At 45.7% G+C, this 20,827-nt stretch overlaps 1 protein-coding gene and 1 long non-coding RNA gene across 10 annotated transcripts in view; one reads left to right on the forward strand and one right to left on the reverse strand.

The window, feature by feature from the left end:
• Window positions 1–1,657: 1,657 nt before the first annotated feature.
• LOC134388491 (uncharacterized) lies at window positions 1,658–3,391 on the reverse strand. The gene is made up of 2 exons (XR_010024634.1): window positions 2,813–3,391; window positions 1,658–2,062 (listed from the first exon to the last, which is right to left on the reverse strand). It is a non-coding gene; the product is annotated as an uncharacterized LOC134388491 (long non-coding RNA).
• Window positions 3,392–3,749: 358 nt separating this feature from the next.
• MSI2 (musashi RNA binding protein 2) overlaps window positions 3,750–20,827 on the forward strand; it is a 380,675-nt gene continuing 363,597 nt past the window's right edge. For all 9 annotated transcript variants that reach the window (XM_063113166.1, XM_063113164.1, XM_063113163.1 and 6 more), the window contains exons 1-5: window positions 3,750–3,819; window positions 4,119–4,159; window positions 4,480–4,561; window positions 5,265–5,349; window positions 9,127–9,168. In XM_063113166.1, the coding sequence (XP_062969236.1) occupies window positions 3,758–3,819; window positions 4,119–4,159; window positions 4,480–4,561; window positions 5,265–5,349; window positions 9,127–9,168 (312 nt within the window). In that variant the 5' untranslated portion in view covers window positions 3,750–3,757. The remainder of the gene's footprint in view (window positions 3,820–4,118; window positions 4,160–4,479; window positions 4,562–5,264; window positions 5,350–9,126; window positions 9,169–20,827) is intronic.

A 20,827-nucleotide genomic window follows, 5' to 3' on the forward strand; every position in this document is an offset into this window, starting at 1 on the left:
TTCATTTATGAAGCCAGTATAACCAGACAAAGGCACTATGAAAAGGGAAAACTGCAGCCAATTTGACTTATGAACATGGATGCAAAAAATCCTAGAATAAAATGTTGATCTTCATTCATTCATTCATCCATCCATTCACTCATTCATTTATTCAGTAATTATTGATTGAGCGTCACCAGGCAAGCATGCGTTGGTACGTGGAGGGCAAAAATGGACAGGAGTTTATGGCTTGGTGGCAGAGATAGACAATAAAGCCACAGTCACACAGGGTAAGGTACACAGAGGACATTCCACAAAGAAAGTGTATACCAAGGGGCATCCGACCCTGTCAGAGAGGTCTGGGAAAGATTTCCAGCAAGTAAGTGGAGTAAGAGTGGATGTGAGAAGGCTGTTTTGGAGGCTACTGCAAGGCTCAGGTGGGAGATCTGGGATACAGCAGCAAGAAAGATGGATTGGAGCGGTATTTAGGTAGTGAAACCCACAGTCTCTCACGATGGATTGCACCTGGGAAGGTGTGAGGAAGAAGGTTCCACCACGTTGTCTCTAGGATGGCTGGGATCTGTTCACTGACAGAGGAACCCTAAAAGAAGTTCAGAATTAGGGGAAAAGAGCATGCACGTGGTTTTGGACATGTGGAGTTTGGGGTACCTTTAGGAAGGCTGACTGGAGATGTTGAATAGGTAACTGAGCAGAGCCTGGAGCTCTTCGGGAAGGTCAGCGCTGGCAATTTTAATTTGAGTGGCATCAGCATGTAGGTGGTGTTTAAACCCATCCTGGAAGATCGATCTTCAAGAAGGGAGTGTCCAAGTGTCATGGGCTGTTGAGACTTTAAGAGGGATGAGGACTGACATTGTGCTGCTGGAATTCTCCTGATGCAGGGGCTACACTGAGCAAGTGACCTGGAAAAGAAATGCATGATAATAATAATAATAAGCTATTATAAACCATGTCATGCAAAGGGGCAGCATGAGGGAATTTTTAGGGACAATAAAACTGTTCTGCACCTTGACTATGGTGGTAGTTTGGTGCATTTGTCAAAACTCATAAAATTATAGACCAGGAAGAGTAAATGTTACTGCATATAAATTAAAAAATAAATAAATAAATAAATAAATAATGCAAAGTAAGCCACGCACAGAAAGACAAATACTGCATGATCTCATTCATATGTGAACTCTTAAAAAAAAAAAAAAAGTGGTTCTTATAGAAGTAGAGAGCAGAAGGAAAGGGGGCTGGCGTGGGTGGTACTGTGGGAAGAGGTGAATTAATGGGTACAAAGTTACAGGTAGACAGAAAGAATACATTCTGGTGTTCTAGGTTGATTATAGCTAATAACAAGATCTAGTTCTTTCTCAGCCACTGACTTTGTCAGTGCTAGCCTCTCAGGGTTTTAACTCAGTTCAGTGTCAGCTTGTGTAGGTCTACACCAGGAAAAAAGGGCACCACTCTTGCCTCGTGAATGACAGAATAAGCACGCAGGCAGCAGAGCACTAGACCAGAGCCCCTCTTAGGAACTGACTGGTGGGGGTGGGGTGTAGCCTGGGGAGCTCAGCTCCTCTGAAACCCTGATGTAAACTGAGGGTTGGGTAAGGAACGGCCTTTCGACCTTAATGGTCTGTGGTTCTATTGTAAAAATCCAAAATACAATCCAGTTAGCTCTGTTGCCTGCATTTTGTTATTGAGAATAATCATGATAAACAATCATAATAACAACTGGCTCAACACAAGACCCCAGATGATTTGGGAAGCAACTCACAGAGTGACAGGAATCCTTGGGTTTGTGGTGTCAAGCACCTTCTAAAATTCACATTAACTATCTGCTGATAAGTACAACCCACATAGGTTTGCGACGAAAAAGGGAGTTTGTACTTTGTTCGCTTCAAACCCTCAACCCCTCCCCACCGATCCTGTCAGGGAGGAATTATCCCAATTTAGGGGACAGAGAGGTTAAGGATCTGGTCACACAAGGCTTTCGCTGATGTTGGAGATTTTCCAAACACTCCACTTTTCCAAGGCCCACGGTACAGTTTTGGTGTTGAGTGTATTCCATTGTCTCCTAATCCTATGAAAATTAATGCAAAAATGTTAATTAGGCATCAATTCATGCTTAACATTAATTTGAGTATTTGATGAACCACAACTTTGTGTTGCCTCTCATGCCATATTAACTCAGTTTATTGTAATAATTTAAAACAATAAGAATAATTGTATCCGTATTGTTTTAAATATCCCATAAATTGAATCCAGTCAGAATTTGGCCAGCCTGGAATCTGCTGGAGTACGATGCCTTTGTAAACTACAAACATCGGAGAAGCTTTTTGGAGTTTTCAGCGCACGAAGGAACGAAACTAGCATTTATTAAGCACCTACTGTGTGCCAGGACCTGTGCTGCCCCATACTGCTCTTCAAGTGGCAGGGGTGAGTCTAAAGCCTTCTGCTATCCCAGCAACCTCCCCAGGCAGTGAGGGATCTTGAGGTACTTCAATCTCTTGCATTTTACTATCTCGGCATGCAAAGCCTGGGTAACTTGAGAAATAATAAAATATATGACGAACGAGTTGGAGCCGGGTTTCCTGAAATAACCACCCTTCCCACACATCCAAGAGACTGTCCAAAACTATTTTTCACTACATACAAACCTTTGCTTTGAACCCCAATAATCTGACCTTGACCCCAACACACCTATTTTATTATATTTTTAAAAACGCTGTATGATTAACACGGAAACCCGTTCTTCCGCAGTTTCTCGCCACTGGAATCGCGTCAGTTTCTCAAAGTTCCAAAATAACCTTTCCCGGGCACGGATTCGTACCTCTGCTGGGGAAGGGCGGGGAGTCGCTCAAGACGTGCCGGTGTGGAGCGAGAGAGCCAGAGAGAACTTCCAGCGTGAAAGGAAAATAAAACTTGAGGCTGGTGCTCGTGCAGGAGGGTCTCCACCATCCTCAAGCCTCCCGATCCTGGGGGGTCTTCGGGGCAGCCCGGGGAGCGCCAGGGCGTGGGTTTGCTCCCGACGTCCTTGACCTAAATTTCTGCGCGGTGGCTGGAAACAGGGCGCAGAGCAGGGCGGGCGGCTGGTGCCATCCCCGGATCCCGGCGGCAGGGGCCGGCGAACTTGAACGGAGAGGCCGAACTAGAGGTGGTGGGGGGCGTCTTCTCCCCGGCCGGGGTGAGCAGCCGCGGCACAGCTCCCCGCGCCTCCCCCGCCCCCGCTCCACCCGCCCCCCGCAGCCCATGTGATCCATGGAAGTCGGGGTGCGCTCCCCTCGCCCCGCACCCGGCCGGCCCGGAGGCGGAACCTCCTCGGGAGCTGGGGTTCGCGCGTGACCCCCGTTGGGCCGGCCGCGGGGGGCCGAGTGTGCGCGCGCGGGCAGGCGGGGGCCGCACCGGGGTGCGTGACGTCACCGGCATTGGTTACACGACGTTCTAGAACTCCGCCCCACGTGCGCCAGGGAGGAGGGGGAGGAGGAGGAGGAGATGGGGGTGGGGAGGAGGAGGGGGAGAGGTGGGGATGGGCCGGGGGGGGCGGGGACGGGGGGTGTGCGAGGCAGCCGGGCTGAGCTAAGCCGAGCCCACGTGTGACGGCTCTCGCCGCTGCCCCGGCTCCGCCGCTCGCAGAGAGATTCGGAGGAGCCCGGGCGGGGGGGAGGAGGAGGGGGAGGAGGGAGCGGAGATCTCGGGGCTCGGAGCCGGCCGCCGCTCTGCTCCGATCGCTGTGGGGCTCGGTGTTTTGGGGGTGGGGGGGCGGGGGGGCTCAGATATGGAGGCAAATGGGAGCCAAGGCACCTCGGGCAGCGCCAACGACTCCCAGCACGACCCCGGGTAAGTTTCCAGCCGCTGCCCACCGCGCCGCCTCGGGCTCGCTCTCCTTGCAGCGGCGGGGACGGCGGTGCGCGGAGCCGGGCATCTCCCGCGTCCCCCCGCCCCTCGGCGCACCCCCACCCCCCCCCGTGGAAGTTACACACCTTTGGGTTGCATTTCGCCGTCACCTTCTCCCCCACCCCACCTCCCGGCTCTCGCTCGCCCGCTCCCCCCCGCTTTCCTTTTAGCTTTTGTAAGTTACACGTCAAAATGGCCGATCTGACATCGGTGCTCACTTCTGTTATGTTTTCTCCCTCTAGTAAAATGTTTATCGGTGGACTGAGCTGGCAGACCTCACCAGGTAAGGGAGGGAGGGGGGGACGCCTGGGTCCCCCCCTTCTTGGCTTCTTTATTGCTCTTTGTTATCCTGGTGTAGGAGCCCCCCCCCCGCCATTGGCTCCCCACTTCTCCTGTGCAAGGTTATTTTTTTAAATAGCAAATCCTTTCCGAGCCCTCTATGCGACCTCTGTTGCCGAATTTCCCCCGCGTGTGCAAAAAATGCAAAAACAAAACAGAATAACAACAGAAAACTACTTTGTTTTTTGTCCTTGATCAAAATTTGCATTGCTTTTTTCCCCCCCACACCTTCTCCCCCCCATCTCTCTCTTTCTCTCTCTACAGATAGCCTTAGAGACTATTTTAGCAAATTTGGAGAAATTAGAGAATGTATGGTCATGAGAGATCCCACTACGAAACGCTCCAGGTAAACCATTGCCTTCAGGATTTTGTCTTTATTTTAGAACAAAGTTTAAGTTTTATTTTTGGAGGTGTCTTCGGAAGTAGCTAAGCGGATTTAGAGTGGGGCTCAGGCGCGTGGCTGGTCTCGAACGTCGCCCTATCCGCCCCCCCCCATAACCCCAAAGGTTATTGTTAATTGGGGCTGAACTCTGGCTACAGAGATGCCCATCTCTCCGCTTTCAGTCATTTTCCCGTCGCTTCTTTTTCTCGTGTTTAAAATAACGTTCAGCTTCATTCACTTTCCACATGGTTTTATTTTTTTAGTGTGTGCTTACCCCACACTCTCAGCTTCCCGAACTCTTCAGCCCCCTCTTAGAAAGGTGGGTGAACCTCTACCAAGTGCCAGGCTTCCTTCGGAATAAAACAAAGCGTTAAAGAAAGGGAAGGGGAGGAGGAGAGGAAACTGAGGTGGCCGAAGAGTGGAGGCACCGGCATTTTCCAAGTTACCTCCACCGCCCTGCCCCCGTTCCACTTCCCCCGTTAACCTTGATATTTTTTTTCTCGCGAGGTGGAGGGCTGTAGGCAGGAGGGGGGCTGGGGAGGGGAGGGGCGTGGGGGGGCGTGGGGGGCAACTTTTGCTCCCCCTTCTGCAGTCGGTCCCACTCCTTGTTGCTCTCAATGGTGTCACATTTTCTTGTTTGTTTTTCTCCCCCTTTGTCTCCTTTCAGAGGCTTCGGTTTCGTCACGTTCGCAGACCCAGCAAGTGTAGATAAAGTATTAGGTCAGCCCCACCATGAGTTAGATTCCAAGACGGTAGGTTGCCTGTTGTTGTTGTTGTTGTTTGTTGTTGTTCGCCCCTTTTCAGAAACGATCTGGGTATTGACAGCCCTATTTAAAGGGACAGCGCCTTCTTTTTGCTTCTGTGCTCGAACTGGGTACTTTTAAACCGAGCTGGCGAGTTGGCTCAAAAGTTTGCTGCGGTGGCTGGGTTTGGGGTTTTCTTTTTACAGCCTGTCCCACGGCAGCCTCAGAAGCTGCCAAGCTCAGGCTTGGGGGGAGGGGTTCGGCTCCGGGAGAGGCTATCTTCCTGGCCGAGGGACCGTGCAGAGAAACTCCACCAGACAGCAAACGTGACTTTTCTTTGTCAGCCGAGCACAGCACGCGTTACCAACTGTGGCTGTGGGAATCGGCTCTTCGAAGGCACAGTCGGCTTCACGGCCGGCGACGGGGACAGGAGTGGGAAGGAGGGGAGGGGACGCTCATTACAGGTCCAGGCAACAGGTTTCTCTTGGGGCACTTGGGATTTGGAATGCGGTTTGAGAAGGGAAGGAGACGCTACGGAGCGGAGCTGGGCGCCCAACGAGGTGACTCCAGATGGCGTGAAATCTAAGGCTGATAAGGCCTTGGGTTTCAAAGTGATTTTTTTCTTCCCTTTCTTTCTCAGATCATTTCAGTTGAGTGTGGCTACTTTTATAGCCTCCGAACTTTTTAAAATCCAAAGTCGAAGGAGAAAAGTCTCTAGGTAGAGGTCAGAAGAGGAAGGGAGGAAAGAGTGTCAGTATATAATGATAAATTTAGTGATGGGGATGGGAAGGAGGGGAGTTGGCAGTGTTTTATTTACCGCTGTCTTGGCTTCCTGCTTCTCCTCCCTTCCCCGCATGTCTACCAGAATTTCCCCACAATTTGTATGTATCTGCCTGAAACAGTGGCCTAGAGATGACACTGGGATGTAGTGCTGGACTGTGGGACCTCACTTCTCTGTGCTGGGGGACTGAGACAAGGCAAGAGGTGGGGTTCTAGTCCAGCTGCCTGTTATAAACCTGGGCAAGTCATTCTCTGTCCTCTGGGCCTCAGTTTCCTCTTTTGTAAAATGAATGGAAAGAGGTGATCTTCCAAGTCCCTTTTGGCTTTAACATGGAATGGAAGAGAAGAAAAGAAAAAAACCTGGCAACCTTTGGTGCACTTGAATTGATTTTGCAAATTCACCCTCTTTCTCTGATCAAAGAAGTCAGGTGCACATCCCCTCCCCCGAGAAAAGACCCCAGCACTCTTGGTTGCTTTATTAATTGTACTGCAGTTGTCATAGCTTGCGGCCCAGCCTTTTTGTACTTTGAGATAATTTAATTTCAGGAATAAACGGATGTCCGAAGAATTTTTTTTCCTTGACTTCTTGGCTTGGCACTCCAAAAAGCTAGTAAAATTAAAGAGGAAAATCATTTCAAGGCAAATTTGGGAATTTATTGTCCACCCCCTCTCCCCACCTGGGTGGGAGGAATAGTTTCTGGTTTCCTTGGTGGCTGGTGGGTCCTGTCCCTCAGTTGTCAGGTGCAAAGCCTGTACTGTTCCCTCCCTGATTGTTTGTAGACATGTTTTGGTCGCTATTATTTAGTATAACCTAGCTTTTGACTTTGTTTCAACGTTCAGTGCAGGAGGCAGAAGCGGTTGGTTTATTGACATGGAAACGAGGATCTTGTTTACCGTTACCTTAAAAGCTTTGTTTAGGTAACGGCCATTCGCATCCAAAATAGTACCCTAGTCTTTTCCTAGAGGACTTGTAGATACAGTAAGTAGAGCTGTACCTAACTAACTAATGTTTTAATTTTTGGTAGTTTTCTTTTTTGTTTGTTTTAAAAAAATAGTTGACAGGGATGTGCAAAAGGTTGGGATTTGCCATACTTTTCTTGACCCCTGCCCTCCTTTGGAGATCTCAGTGTGTAAACTTTGCATGTGGAAGAACTCTGATCCTGGTATAGCACACTGATGTCACCACACACAATACAGCAGTTCTGAATTGGCTTTTAGTTTTATCATTTTAGATTTTCTTTTTTTTTTAGTGCCACACTTTCTTCATTACAACCTTCCTTCCTCCAGCTCCCGACCCCACCCTCAACATGTCCCTCCCTGTCACCCCACAAACAAGGTGACTTCTGATTGCAATTGTGTGCTGGTCAGCTAAAAAAAAATCCTTTGGGGGAGTGTTGATGAAAAGACACGTTTGGTCAACAGAATGGAAAATCCACACCTGTTGTATTTCTCTGGTAGACAGCTTTAGTCAGTGCTGGACGCACCTGTAGATGCAGTAATGTTAATCTTTATGAAAGGGTAGTTTCCTAGATCAGAGATTTTTTATCTATTATAGATTTTGAAAAGTAATCTCTCATTTCTCAGGTGATATTTAAAGGTAGAAAACACAGTGCAGACTTTTATTAGGTCTTTCAACTACCTTCATAAAATTGGTAAATCCTTGTATGTCTTTTTACTGGCTGGTGTCCTAGGGGGTGTGACTCTGTACAAAGGAACTATCTGTGGTGTGCTTCGCACTCCCCCACCCCTGTGCTTTTTTCCAAAGCATTACTTTTTTTCCCCACCATGCAGAGCTGAAAACAAGGGTGAGATTTACTTTTTAATAGGGAAAACAATTTAATATGAAAGCAAAAGACTATAAATATATAACTGGTAGCAATATTTATGCCACTCTCTGTGTTGAATTTTACCTAGAGATTTGTGACATTTGGAAATCTAATGAAAACCAACAATGGAAAAAATTTTTTATTCCTTTGCTCCTGTTTTATCTGTCCAATAACTTTTTCCCCCGCAAATGAGCCTGTTAGATTCAAATGCTTCTGTGGGAATTGTTCTGAGTTGTAAAGCTAGTCCCTGATTGAGAATCATGTGCTCTGCAAAAGTGGATCTGGAATGGAGGATGTTTTTCCATTTGGATTGAGTTTGGGGTAGGGGGAATACCCTAATTATTGTACGAGATTGTGACTTCTTCTTGTGTTCAGTAATTCTTTTTTTCCCACCCTCCCCATAATGGGCTTTCTTTCCTAATTTGGGTTTAGGTTGTGCATAGATTTTATCCCCCATGGTTTTTAAAATCCAGGTGGATTTAGCTCATGTACTTCCTTTTCTTTACTTCTATTATTATTATTTTAAGAACCAAGTCAGGCTCCATACTTTTTGACACCTGCTTTCTTTTGAAAAACTACAAAACAAATGATCTTTTTGATTAATCCTGGGTAACTTTACTTTTGATAAAACGAGCAAATTAATTCAAGCAGAGCATTGTGTTGGATGTCTATGAGGAGTTTTTAGATGTTGTTGATTTAAAATTTTTTTGGAATTCCCCTTCCCCTCCTGTGTTGTTTAGTTACCATCCAATTACCTACTGCTAGAAGATAGTTATATTTGATTTTCAGGTTGTGATTTTTTTGCAGTGATAATGATGCTCCCATCTTTTCTCTCAGCCACACATTGCAAATTAGATGAAGGTATCATTTAATATTCAGTGTCTGTGAAAAAGAAGCCCTTGCCTAAATAAGAATACATGAGATCTAGTTGAGTGAGAGCATTACACACTGAAATGCATGGTGGCACATTTCAGAAAGGCTAGCTATATCAGTCACGTTGTAGGAGGGATGGTTAAAGTGGAGATCAAAGTTTGAGGAACTTTTGAATTCCCCAAGAAGTTACTTGAAAGCTGGGTTATAAGCCTGAGAAATGAGTGATTAATAATTAGATGGTTAATCATATATATGTTCGTCTCCTTACAGTACTTCATTGATTTCCTACTTTTCTATTTTTTCCCAGATTGACCCCAAAGTTGCATTTCCTCGTCGAGCGCAACCCAAGGTAAGTAGGAAAAGTAATGATAGGATTTTAGCACTCAGAGATGGTTGCCAAGGATTTCAAGTTTCAGAGCATTGGCAGTGAACTGTCGAAACCTGGTCTACGCTGTTCCTTCAGGGTGGCAGCACGTGGAGGTGAAAGCCCAGGCAAGGAGTTCTGTGGGCTAACCATGCGTCTCCAAGTTAGACATCCCAAGGTCGGTTCTCAGCATCCTGCTGGGGGCAGGGACAAGTCTGATCTTTAGTGGGAGGACATGGCTCCGTCTGTTGTAATATTTATGCAAGTGTTCTACTTATTTTTGAAGCATTGCTGAGATCATATCAGGAAAAGCTGAAGATTTTCTTTTGACTCTTTTTTGGATGGTACTCTTTTGAGGTCTTACAACTTGGAGTTTATGGAGAGGAGTAGAAATTAAGTAAACAGCGTATCTCTTCTTCGAAAAAACAGCTTCATAGACCCATAAAGCCCTACATCTGAGAGAGGAAGCAGTGGACATATTGGTTTTGGGTTGGGTGGATAAATCAGAGCACACTTGAAACCAACAGAGCCTCTTATTTGTGCAAGTGCTGGTGCCTGGCCTGGGTGGAGAAGTTCTGAAAATGTTGTAACTTCGTAGGAGTGGTACTACAAGACTTGCTTAGAGAACTGAGATAGGGCTTCACTTTTTTAGAAGTGTGTAGTTAACATAGTTTTCACTGAGCTTGCCGTGGGTGGCATGAGAACACAGCTGCCACAAAGCCTAAGGTTAAAATTGAAGGGCTTATGACTTAAATTTACACGTTTTAATTATACTTTTTTCTTCCCTCCATGACATTGGAAGAATAATACTTTTCTGCATCTTGTGGCCTTGATACTGTTTTAGGAAAAGGGGAAAAGCTGAAGCTTCTGATTGTAGGTCTTAAAGGGAAAGGGCTGTGGATTTAGCAAATTTATTTTATTGCTTTAAGCATAGTCTCCCAGAAGGAACCTTGTGTAAAGCAGGGAATGGTTTTCCACGTTAGTAAAGAAAAAGTTGGCTGTTGTGGATGATATTTTGAGAATTTCGGGTCTGGAGACTGCCACGTGATTGATCCTTCCTTCCTTCCTTTTTTTCTTTCTTTTTATTCCTTCCTTCTTTCCTTCTTTTTCTCTCTCTTTCTTTTTTAAGAAAGAAACACAACATTTTTAAGTAAATATAATGAGGTATTTTCACAAGGCATTTTTTTCCTGATGCTTAAGCAAATGATAAGAATTAATGAACCCAAGAGGTCTGTACTTAGCACAAACTTTGAGATTGTTCTAACTTTCTCAGTTGCTTTCCAAACTGTGTATGATCCTTCATATTTCAGAAGGCTTCCCAGAATTAGCAGTATTTTGTGAGTTTGGAAGAATTTCTGTTTCTTCCATAAGTGTGAATCTTTAAATTTCCACATTAGTCATTTGATCACTCAGAACTTGGATCAGATTACTCTAGAGGGAAACTGGAAAAATCTCTGACTTAGTCAAACCATGGGTTTGATCTGTTTTCTCTTCCCCCTGTTTGTCTCCCAACCCCCTGCCTACTTTTTTTTAAACTAGGAAGGCAATATTTCACTTTAATATACTCTGCCATTTGGTTTTCAGTGATGCATTCAACTTGAGAATGAGACAGACTGTTTCTCAACCTTGTCAGAGTGTGTATTCCCCACCTCCTTCACCCCCAAGTTTGGGATGTTATAGGTGAACTGTCAGACTTTTAGAGGTGAGTTAACATTCGGCCATTTGGGGGAGGACATCTTTGCATGGAATTCTAGGGATTTAATAATGATAATAATACCTTACTTTTTATGACACACTTCACTATACAAGAGGTGTTGCTATTCATCCTCTTTGCATCAGCTCCTGCAGCGTTTGACTGTTGTCCCTGAGCACATCACCTTCTCTCAGTCTCAGTTTCCTTATCTGTAAAGCAGGAGTGATGACGGTAGCTCCCTCAGAAGGATTCTGTGAAGAGTAAAGAGCGTGTATGTGGCGAGGGTGTCGCACGCAGCTCGTCCCCTCAGCACTGTTATTGTTGGTTGGATCGTCATTGTCACAGTGGTGGTTGTTTGTCAGCTCAACAGCCTGGGTTCAGGTGGTGGCTATGCCACTCGTTTGCTATGCGAATATGGGCAGATTGTTTAACTTCCCTGAACCTCAGTTCCCCATCTCACAGAATTCTTCTGCAGATTAAATAAATAACAAAGGCAAAGTGCTTTTAAAAAAGACCAGGTACATAGTCGTACCATGTAAGTGTTGCTGACTATTTTTACTGTTATTTTTGTTTGGCCCTCACACCAATCCAGTTTATGTGTGAGGCACGTTTGTAAGGACTTGATGTATATTAATCCATTTCGTCCTCACCACAGCCCTATGTGGTGGATATTAGTATTATCTCCATTTTATAGATGAGGAAACTGAGGCACAGATGGGTTGAGAAGTGGTCCAGCAGATGCACCCAGGCAACCAAGCTCCGGAACTGGACCTTTTACCCGCGTGCTATCCTGTGGGGGTGCCGTGGGGTATCTCCCCTTGGTTATGGAAGAGGACACAGGCTCAGAGAGGTCAGTAGGCTGTGCCAAGCAGAGCCACAGCCAGGGTCTCAGGAGTTTGAAGTTCCATGTTCTTAGGCCTGGGTGATTTGCCTTCCCCTGTGATGTCATCCATTGTGTTACATTGTCTTCCCGTATCTCAATATCTACTCCCCAGGGCATCCTTTCAGATGGTTCTGGGCTTGCTCAACCCCAGTGAGGCAACTGGGGTAATTGTCAGGTAATTGTCAGAGTTGTATGGTGGATGGGAATTGGGGTAGGGTGGGGAGTGCCTTCTCTGTTTATCTATTTTTCCAATAGAATTTGAGCCTGGCCACCAGGATTTCAGACTGAAGTTTGTGTTGGGGGCCAAAACCCAGCTGGCAGGAGCATAGAATTTAAATCAAGCCTTATTTATTTATCGTTTATCTCCCTTTGATAAACTTCTGCACCGTTGTGTTAGGGTCACAGTGGCGGGGTGAACCGTGCCCCTTCTCCTGCACCTGGATGAGGAGCTTGTAAATGATGTTGTCAGTGCCCGTTTCTGTTAAAATTCGTCTCTGCTTTCTGGCTGTTCCTCCTTGCTAACACGCATCACAGAAATATTCCACGGAGCTGTTAAAACAAGACTAGTGGCAAGAAACTAACTTTATATGAGAGAAAATCCATGGCAGTGAAGAACAGATTTCATATTAGTATTGTCATAGTATTCTTTAATGTATCATATAAATAAAAATCTGTTTTGACCAGAATTTTAATGAGTGACTGAAGGAAGGGTTTTGAATCCTATAGTTCATTTATCCCCCCTTGCAATGTAAATGTTCACATCTCAAGTGAAGTATAATGGGACTTTATTAACTAGTCAAGGGCGATTCTTTAGAGACTAGTGGCCGTTAATTAGCAAAGTACATTTAGATCAAAAGAAGATAGGTCCATTCTGTATCTTCCTTTTTTTCCAAAATGGTTTCCACAAAAGATTATTTCTACAAAATGATTGTTTCATTTTGTAAAATATGTAAGAGTCCCCACACCATCTTTTTAAAAATTAAAATGGTCATGCTCCTCTAAAAAGATGGCTTAATTTAAAGCCATTGGAGAAATGAGGACGATGGGGATCAGTCATTCCATATCCTTTCTTTGTTCCTTCTGGCCTGAAGTGTTGTCTGCGTGGAAGTTTTGCTCTAGCTTGTGGGTTCTTTTTCTTGTATGGAGGATCCAAGGGCCTCCTAGCATCTTTCAGCAAGAGCAGAGTCTGGCTGTAACTCACCATCTGTCCTCATTATCCTGTGTGTTAGAAACATTCCCCACTCCTCCTAATGCCATTTTCCTCCTTACATTTTAGAGGCTAGAACTTATCTGTCGATCCAGGGAGATCTCATTTTTTCAGCCTATTTCCAGTTGCCTTCAGTCACAGTTGGGTGACCGTGGGTGAGTCACTTAAGCCCTCCAGGCCTCAGCTTCCTCCTCTGTAGAAGAGGATGATATAGTACCCGCTGCATGGAGTTGTTTTGAAGATGAATGCAAAATTCTTCTCTAGGAGCCTGGCACAAAGTAGCACCCAGCAAATGTCTGCTGATATCATTATAGAATTACTTTAATAGAATTAAAGGAGTTACAATTGTGAAACAACTCAAAAATCTTAGTTTTTTTTTTTTTTTTTTTGATGGCCAGTATAGGGATCAAACCCCAGACCTTGGTGTCATCAGCACCGTGCTCCAACCAACGGAGCTAACTGGCCAGCTCTCAGGAAGAGTCTTAATTGGAGTATAAACCCCCTGACAGCAGGGAGCTGTTGATGGTCGGTGTTCAGTAATGAAATGAATGAATTGAGCCCAGTCTGCCTTTTTCACAGAGAGGGCAGCTGCCACTCAGTAAAGTTATGTTGTTTGCTCGGGGTCACACAGTTAAGTTGTGGCAGGGTTGAGCTAGAAGCTGGGTTTTCCTGTTCCCATCTTGTCCTGGGACGTGGCTCCAGGGCCCTGGAAGGTTGTCTGCTAAGTGTGCGTCCAGATGGGTGCAGCGGCAGCAGGAGCATTTCCACGCACACCTCCTGTTCCAGGGGAGTGGTTTCTGGCAGCTTTTCAAGGGCAAAGGGTGAGTTTTCGGCATCTGGCCTTGCCTTGCTGCTGTGGGTCGGGTCATTCCAGCATCTTGCCTTCTTGCATGATCTACAGCTGTCATCTCGGCAGGCACTGTTAGCCAACCTGCCGGCAGGTTTTCTCATTCCCAGCAAGGATGGGATGGTGCGTCTGAGGTTCTTTTCCACAACAGTGAGGTCCTTAGAGGATTAGTGGCTTAGCTTCTTTCTTGTCGAGAAGCGTTGCTCCTTCCTGCGTTCCAAGTCGGTAGCAGGTGTCAGCTCAAGGAGGAGGGGCACCTTGTCCTACAGATGTCCTTTCCCTGGAGTTTTTCTTTCCTCGCATGCTTTCGTTTCATTGTGAAGGTCAGTCTACTAGGACGACGAAGCTCCTGTGCTCTGCATCAGATGTTTAGTGGCAGACAGGTGAGCCTCCTCTGCACCCAGGAAGGGAGGAGGAGGAAAGCGGAGCCTGCTCACCACCCTGGGTGCTGCTTGACGCGGTGCCCACTCTTCATGTCCTACTTTGTATTTTTAAACCCAAATATTCTTCAGCAGAAAGCCCCCAAAACACACAAGGGAGATATAGTTCATCATCTCTCCCCTCATTTGATCTGGTGTGTTCATTTAACAAGAGCTCGTTTAATCCTCATTAATTGCTAACTGCGTGTGTGCAGCCACGTTGGAGGGATTCAGGAAACTGACAGTGCTTCCCAATGCCCACTGAACGTGATCTCAACTTCTTAGCCTGGTAGTTAAGGGCCTTCAAGATCTGTACGGAGGTCTCTTTCCAGCTTATCTCCCAACTCTTCTACCTTTTGCTTCCTTGGAACGCAGCATCCACCCTTCTCTGAACAGCCCACCCTTTCATGGGGCCCCAGCTCCGCACTAACCTTCTTTCTCCCTGTTGGACACAACAGATGCCTCTTTCAAAGCCCGCCTCCGTCGTTCCCTTTTCCACGAAGCTGTTCCTGCTCTCTGTTAGAAGGAGTACTTCTTTCTCTGCATTTCCACAGCACTTTGTCTCTTCTTTGGTTATGGCCCTTCCAACAATAATAAATTAGCAGAAAGTTATTGAGCACACAGACATCTGCTGGGTGTTGAGCTGGGCGTTCACTCATTCATTTATTCACGAAACGTTATTGAACACCGACTATGTGCCAGACACCATGTGAGGAGGTTCTGGGGACAGGGTGGAGAGTAAGGCAAAGTTCCTGCCCGCACGGAGCTTTCACTCTAGTTGGGCAAACCAAGCAGTTAAGTACACATTATGCTGTCAGGTGTGAACACCAAAGCGGGGGAGGAGTGATGATGGTGGGGAATGGGATGGACCATATTTTTTAATACATTCAGTTACCACTTTCAGTAATTATTTACCAAGTTTCTGCTCAGCACCAGAGACTGTGTTAGGCACTTTGTTCTGAGTTTTATGGTTTAGGTTCATGTCCTATCACCTCCGCTGGACAATAAACTCTAAGGGCACAAGCATATTTTACTAATTAAAAAAAAAAAAAACAACGCTTACTCTTATGACTGCACTTCTGCACATCATAGACTTCCATTTAGATAGAATGAGTAAAAAATGACAAGAGACACAGCTCTTGCCTTCAAGGTTATTAGCTCCAGGTTGGGAGGAGGGATTGACCTGTGATCCAGGAAAGGATAAGATAAGCCCAGTAGAAGGGGTAGGAGCAGCATTTAGAGGAAGGAAGAACTAAGCTTTTTGGAGGCGATGGTCTTTGCCCCAGATCCTGAAGAACAGGTAGGAAGGAAGAATGGCCGGGTGCGGCTCTTCTTCCCGCTAGGAACTGGGAAAGGTTAGGTGTGCAGCTGTCATGAAGGGTGTATGCTGCAGAGTGGTCTAGGATGAGTCTTGGAAAGGAGGTTGGTGCCGGATTGAGGAAGGCCTGGAGGGCCAGACAGGGCACATGACTTTGTACCTTATTTGGTAGGTGCTGGGGCACCTGTGTGATATGTGTGTGCAGGCTCATGGGGGTGCTCTGTACGATGTTCTGAGCTCTTGTGGACCTATTTAGCAGCTGGGATCACTGATAGGACTATGTTGATACAGTCGCATGGACAATTTCCCACCCTGGACTTGTGGCTTAAGCTTAATTCGATCTCCGTTCTCTCTGGCTGTGGACCCTTCTTTAGGAGTGATGCTCTTGGCAGATACCACCTCTGATCTTTGGGGTGTGTGGCAGCTTACAGAATGCTCTGTTATTCTCTTGTTTCCACCTTCTACCTTCCTCTCTTCTTTTCCTCCTTAACAAGGGACCATGATGTATAAAATTCCAGAGTCCTGTACTTGTCCTTGTCTGAGCTCCGATTGTGACCTTACCATGTGTAGACAGGGAGATGTGATTTGTCTGTATGGAAATCGCAGATTGCCTGTGGGACACCGACGTGTATCCTGTGGCTCAGAGCAGTCTCACCTGTGATTTCATAGGTAATGCCTGCTTGACTGAATGGCAGCTTGGTGTGAGGAAGTGCACCTTTGGAATCATGATCTCTGCTTTCTGTGTGGTGTGAGGTGAGCAGGTGTGGTATTGGGGCCAAACACCCTGTGGTACGTTGTAGCAGCAGCCTAGGATGGTTGGTCCAGGTGGGACAGGTATTCCACTGGGTCCCAAGCACAAGAAGTTACCCCTATTCTTCCTGTCTCTCGTGGATAGAGAGCCCCAAGCTTCCAGTCATCTCGAAAGTTATTCTTAGGGTGGGTGCCTGGCTGCTATATGTCCTTATTTTAGTTCTGAGACTGAATAATCAAAAGAAAAATCCTAATTCGAAATAAAGGCTGTCACTTATTGTGAGTTAGTATAGTATAGGCACATTATGAAGCCTTTGTATACTTAATCACCTTTAATGTAACCCTTACAATGATCCTTTGCAGTACTTGATATTATCTCCACTTGACAGATGGGTAAACTGAGGCCTGAGAGGATTATGCAGCTTTCTTAAAGCCACAGAACTAGTAAGGGTCAGTGTTGGCTTGCCCTGAATCCCAAGGCCTTGTTCCCCTAACCGTTGAGTCCCACTGCATCCAACATGAGTGGGTAGAGTTTAGGTTCTTCCACTTGGCCTGACCTTGAGCTGTAAAATGCTCAGGCCAAGGAATAGAATTTGTTATGGCCTGGATAGGAAGCTTCAGGGTAGTTTTTACTGCCTATTTTCTAAGAGCCTGTTTAGCATCAAGTGCCATTTATCAACTGTGGAATTTTTGACAAATCACTTAATGGTTTTGGGCCTTTACTGTCAACTGTTAAATGGGGATATCTACAGAACCTATCTCCTAGTATTGTTAAGGGGATTAAATGAGTTAATGCAGATGAGTGGCCTGGGCTGATATTTGCACATTGTGGGTGCAGTGTAACCATCAGTTGTCTTACTGTCTCCTACAGATGGCACTGCCCATATCATAGGAGGATCTTACCTAGCTGCTCCTGGGTTGATTGGCACTGTTGCCCCTTTCTCGGGTGATGGATGGAACAGCACATTGAGATTGGAAAATTCTGTGTCAGTGGCTTGGCCTGCTCGTGGGGTCCTGGTTCTCGAGGAGAGATAGCATGCACCCTTTATCTTGGGGATGCCCAATGGGCATTATAAGAATCCATTTCCTTTTCCATATCTGATGCCTGTGTTTCTGCTGCCTCTGAGAGTAAAGTCCTAGGGAGCAGCTAGGGAACAGCTGAGCACCGCTGTGTGAGAGGTCTCCCCAGGAGCCTTCTGTCTCCCAGTTCTGGTCTTTATCTGCCTGGGGGTAGTTCTACCAATGACTGATCTGAAAGCATCACATTCATTTATTTGTCACTGGCTGTGACAGGCAAGTTAATGCTAATGGATTCTTTTTTTAGCCTGTTGTCTAGGATGAGTTTCTCCCAAATGTCCTGAAATCTAAGGCATTAGGGGAATGTGTAACTTTTATGGCAGGGGAGGATTTAAAAGATAAATAGGGTTTTGTGTGCAAGGGCCTTAAATTTAGGTTAGGGGCAAGAGCGGCCAAGGGGAGGGATGTTGGGCAAGCACAGAGTCTTCTTTTTAAGAAATCTATTCAGAGCTCTAAATTGCTGTTTCTGTTTCAATTATGTGACAATTTCAAGGGTTTAGAAAAATCTAATAAAATGGTCTTGATGATGCATTCTGGGGAGAGAGTGCTTTAGAAGATCCAGGAGAATAAATTCCTTGGGGGTCAAGAGATTCTCGTTTCTGCCACCTCGGGCCTTCTTTGGTCTGGGTTTTTACATTTTTATTGTTTTGAAGGGCAGAAGCAGTGTAGGAATGTATTCAGGGCTCCATCCACATCTTCCGCTGAAATGAATTATTCTCTTTGGGTAATTGCAAATAGACGGGCTGCCGCGGTCTTTTTTTTTTTTTTTTTTTTTTAAGCTGACATATTGTAAACGACTTTCAGAGCATGATCTGTGTGTGTAGTGATGTTGAATAAAGCTCCAAAGAGAAGAAACTGGAGGAGGGAAGGAATGAGGAGGGAAGCCTTATAAAAGTTTTTTCTTTTCTCCCGTCAAAGCTTTTGCTCGTTTCCCAAAGAACAGAAGTTTACAATGGAAGCCTACAGGAATAGAGTGCAGAAAGACCTAGTGTAGCAAAATGTGATGCTGAGTGACATGAATGAGGTGACCGCTCTGGTGGGAGGGAGGCAAGGAACTAGCCAAGTAGCAGTTCCCATGACTTGGTCTTGGCTGAGCGTGTTCTTCTGCATGCTTGCGTGGGCGCCCGTGTGTGTGTTTGTGCATGCACAAGTTCTATTTCCTAAGTCTTCTGATGAAAGTTTTAACACCAAGTCCTGTTCGGATTCCTGCAGTATTCTCCACTCTGGAGAGGCCCTGTGTGGCAAGTTCTTGGGCTCTCTTCCCATATGCTGAAGGTAAAGTTTTAAACCGGGAGGCATTTTGTTTTACTGTCTGGCTACTTACTGGAGCCTGAGTGGGTGGCATGGGAGGCCATTGCGGAGCTGGGCCCTGCTGGAACACCAAAGCTACAAGTGTGAAAACTTAATATTCTCATTTCTGAAATGGATTCCAGGGAGTGGGGAAGAGAAAACCTATTGGTGCACAGCTTTTTTTTTTTTTTTTTTAAATCTCCCAAAAGGCCCTAGACTGATAACACTTCATATTGGTGGTATAAGTGGAACATTGCAACAACCACTTCTTAAATATTTTAGTGCCTTGAGAGTATTCTGTATTTCCATGTTGTACTTGTGCAAGAATTTCCAGTTACTGGAGAGAAGCTGCTACATGTCAGGTAGATTACCTGGTAAGGAGGTGAGAAACCTGGGTCTTGCTGACTTGCTGGATAGGGCCTGAGAGTCTCTGGCTCTGTTGTCAACCTGTTTCAGAAAGGAAGCTGGTGTCTCCATCCCATTCCTCATCATGATGTTGGAGTGACCCCCTTCTAAACAAGACTGGGCAAGTGTTCAAAAACTGCTGTGACATCTTAATGAAAAAAGCTACATTCTGGGGTGGGCTAAGTGGTCACAGATACAGTTTGGGTTTTTTGCGGATTTACAGATACAGTTTGGTTTTTTTTTTTTTGGTCTTTTTCATGACCGGCACTCAGCCAGTGAGTGCACTGGCCATTCCTATATAGGATCCGAACCCGCGGCGGGGGCGTCGCCGCGCTCCCAGTGCAGCACTCTCCCGAGTGCGCCACGGGCTCGGCCCTGGTTTTTTTTTTTTTTTTTTAATCCCTTTCAATTCAGTTCCATCGGGGATATCTCTCAAATATGTCACTTTTGTAGCTAGAGGCAAGGAAACAAAAACATTTCAAACTACATACATAGTACTTAATAAAAACTGACCAGTAGACTCACTGTCTTTTCCACCTGGGGAAAAAGGATCAAATTAGGATGCTTGAACCTAGGAAAAAACTGGGCTATGACTCTCCACAAGACTGCTACGTGTATATGTTTCCTCTTCTGTTTTCAAAGCAGATAATTGGTTTAGTAAGAACTTCTGACTTGATTAGGGGGCCCTTAGGAAATTAAAGTGTGTTTGAATTTCACAAGTATAATTTTAATTATACAAATTTTGCATCTTTCACTAGGGAGCCGGGTTTGGAACTTGTTTTCCTGTACTAATAGGGGTAGTAAAGCTGTTTATGGCAGAAGGCCTTCCTTAAATTGCTTTGAAAATAAAAATCCTTGGATTTGATCATTGTTTTCCCCTGCAGGACACAATGTTCAGGTTAATGTCCACACACGTCTTGTATCCTCGTTAAAAATGATTTTTTACTGGATCGGCACAACTGAAGAACAGACTGACATAGTGGGGTTTGGGGGGGAGTCTCATTATGAATTTTTCTGCTGCACTTGCTGAAAGAATTCAATTAAAGTTCTTTTGCGCACAAGTCCTGCCTGGGCAGCGTGTGTTTGGCATGCTGCCACGTTAGCATGTTGTGATTGCCTTTAACACCACATCACCCTGTTTGCTCAGAGCCTGTGCGTTCGCGGCATCAGTTCTCCTAGCTTGACTCTATTCAGCAGAACCTGGTGGATTAGAGGAGAGGGTACTGTGGAAACAGTCACCTGAGTTCTTCCCCAAGCTGTAAAGAGATGAAGCAGTGAGTATGATCAGACCCCCCTGGGCATCCCAGGAGAAGGACTGATTGTGTTGATAGGAAATGACCTTTTATTTTTTTTCAGGGCTATTCAGGCAAAACCCCCAAGTGTCGGGGAAGTGCTTTGTGGGTTGGAACTCAGACATCATTAAACATCTCCCCCTGTGCTTTCTCAGGTCATCTGGGCTCTCTCTCAGATATTGACAGGAGGGATTGAATAGAAATCATAAAACCAGCTTGTGAAGGACTTGGTGCCTAACAGGTTGGGGCCTGAGAAATGGGAAACAAAGCTGCAAATATAGGCCAGACCCCGCCCCATCCCCTCACCCCATATTTTAATCATTTACTGTTATTTTTATTACTTCCTCTGCAGGTGGTATAGCTTAGTGTTTAAAAGCGTGGACTGTGGAACCAGGCTGCCTGAGTTTGAATCCTCGCTCTGTCACCTACCAGCTGTGTGACCTTGACCAAGTTATCTAAATAT

The sequence above is a fragment of the Cynocephalus volans genome, chromosome 10 (assembly GCF_027409185.1).
Source record: "Cynocephalus volans isolate mCynVol1 chromosome 10, mCynVol1.pri, whole genome shotgun sequence".
Taxonomy (NCBI): domain Eukaryota; kingdom Metazoa; phylum Chordata; class Mammalia; order Dermoptera; family Cynocephalidae; genus Cynocephalus; species Cynocephalus volans.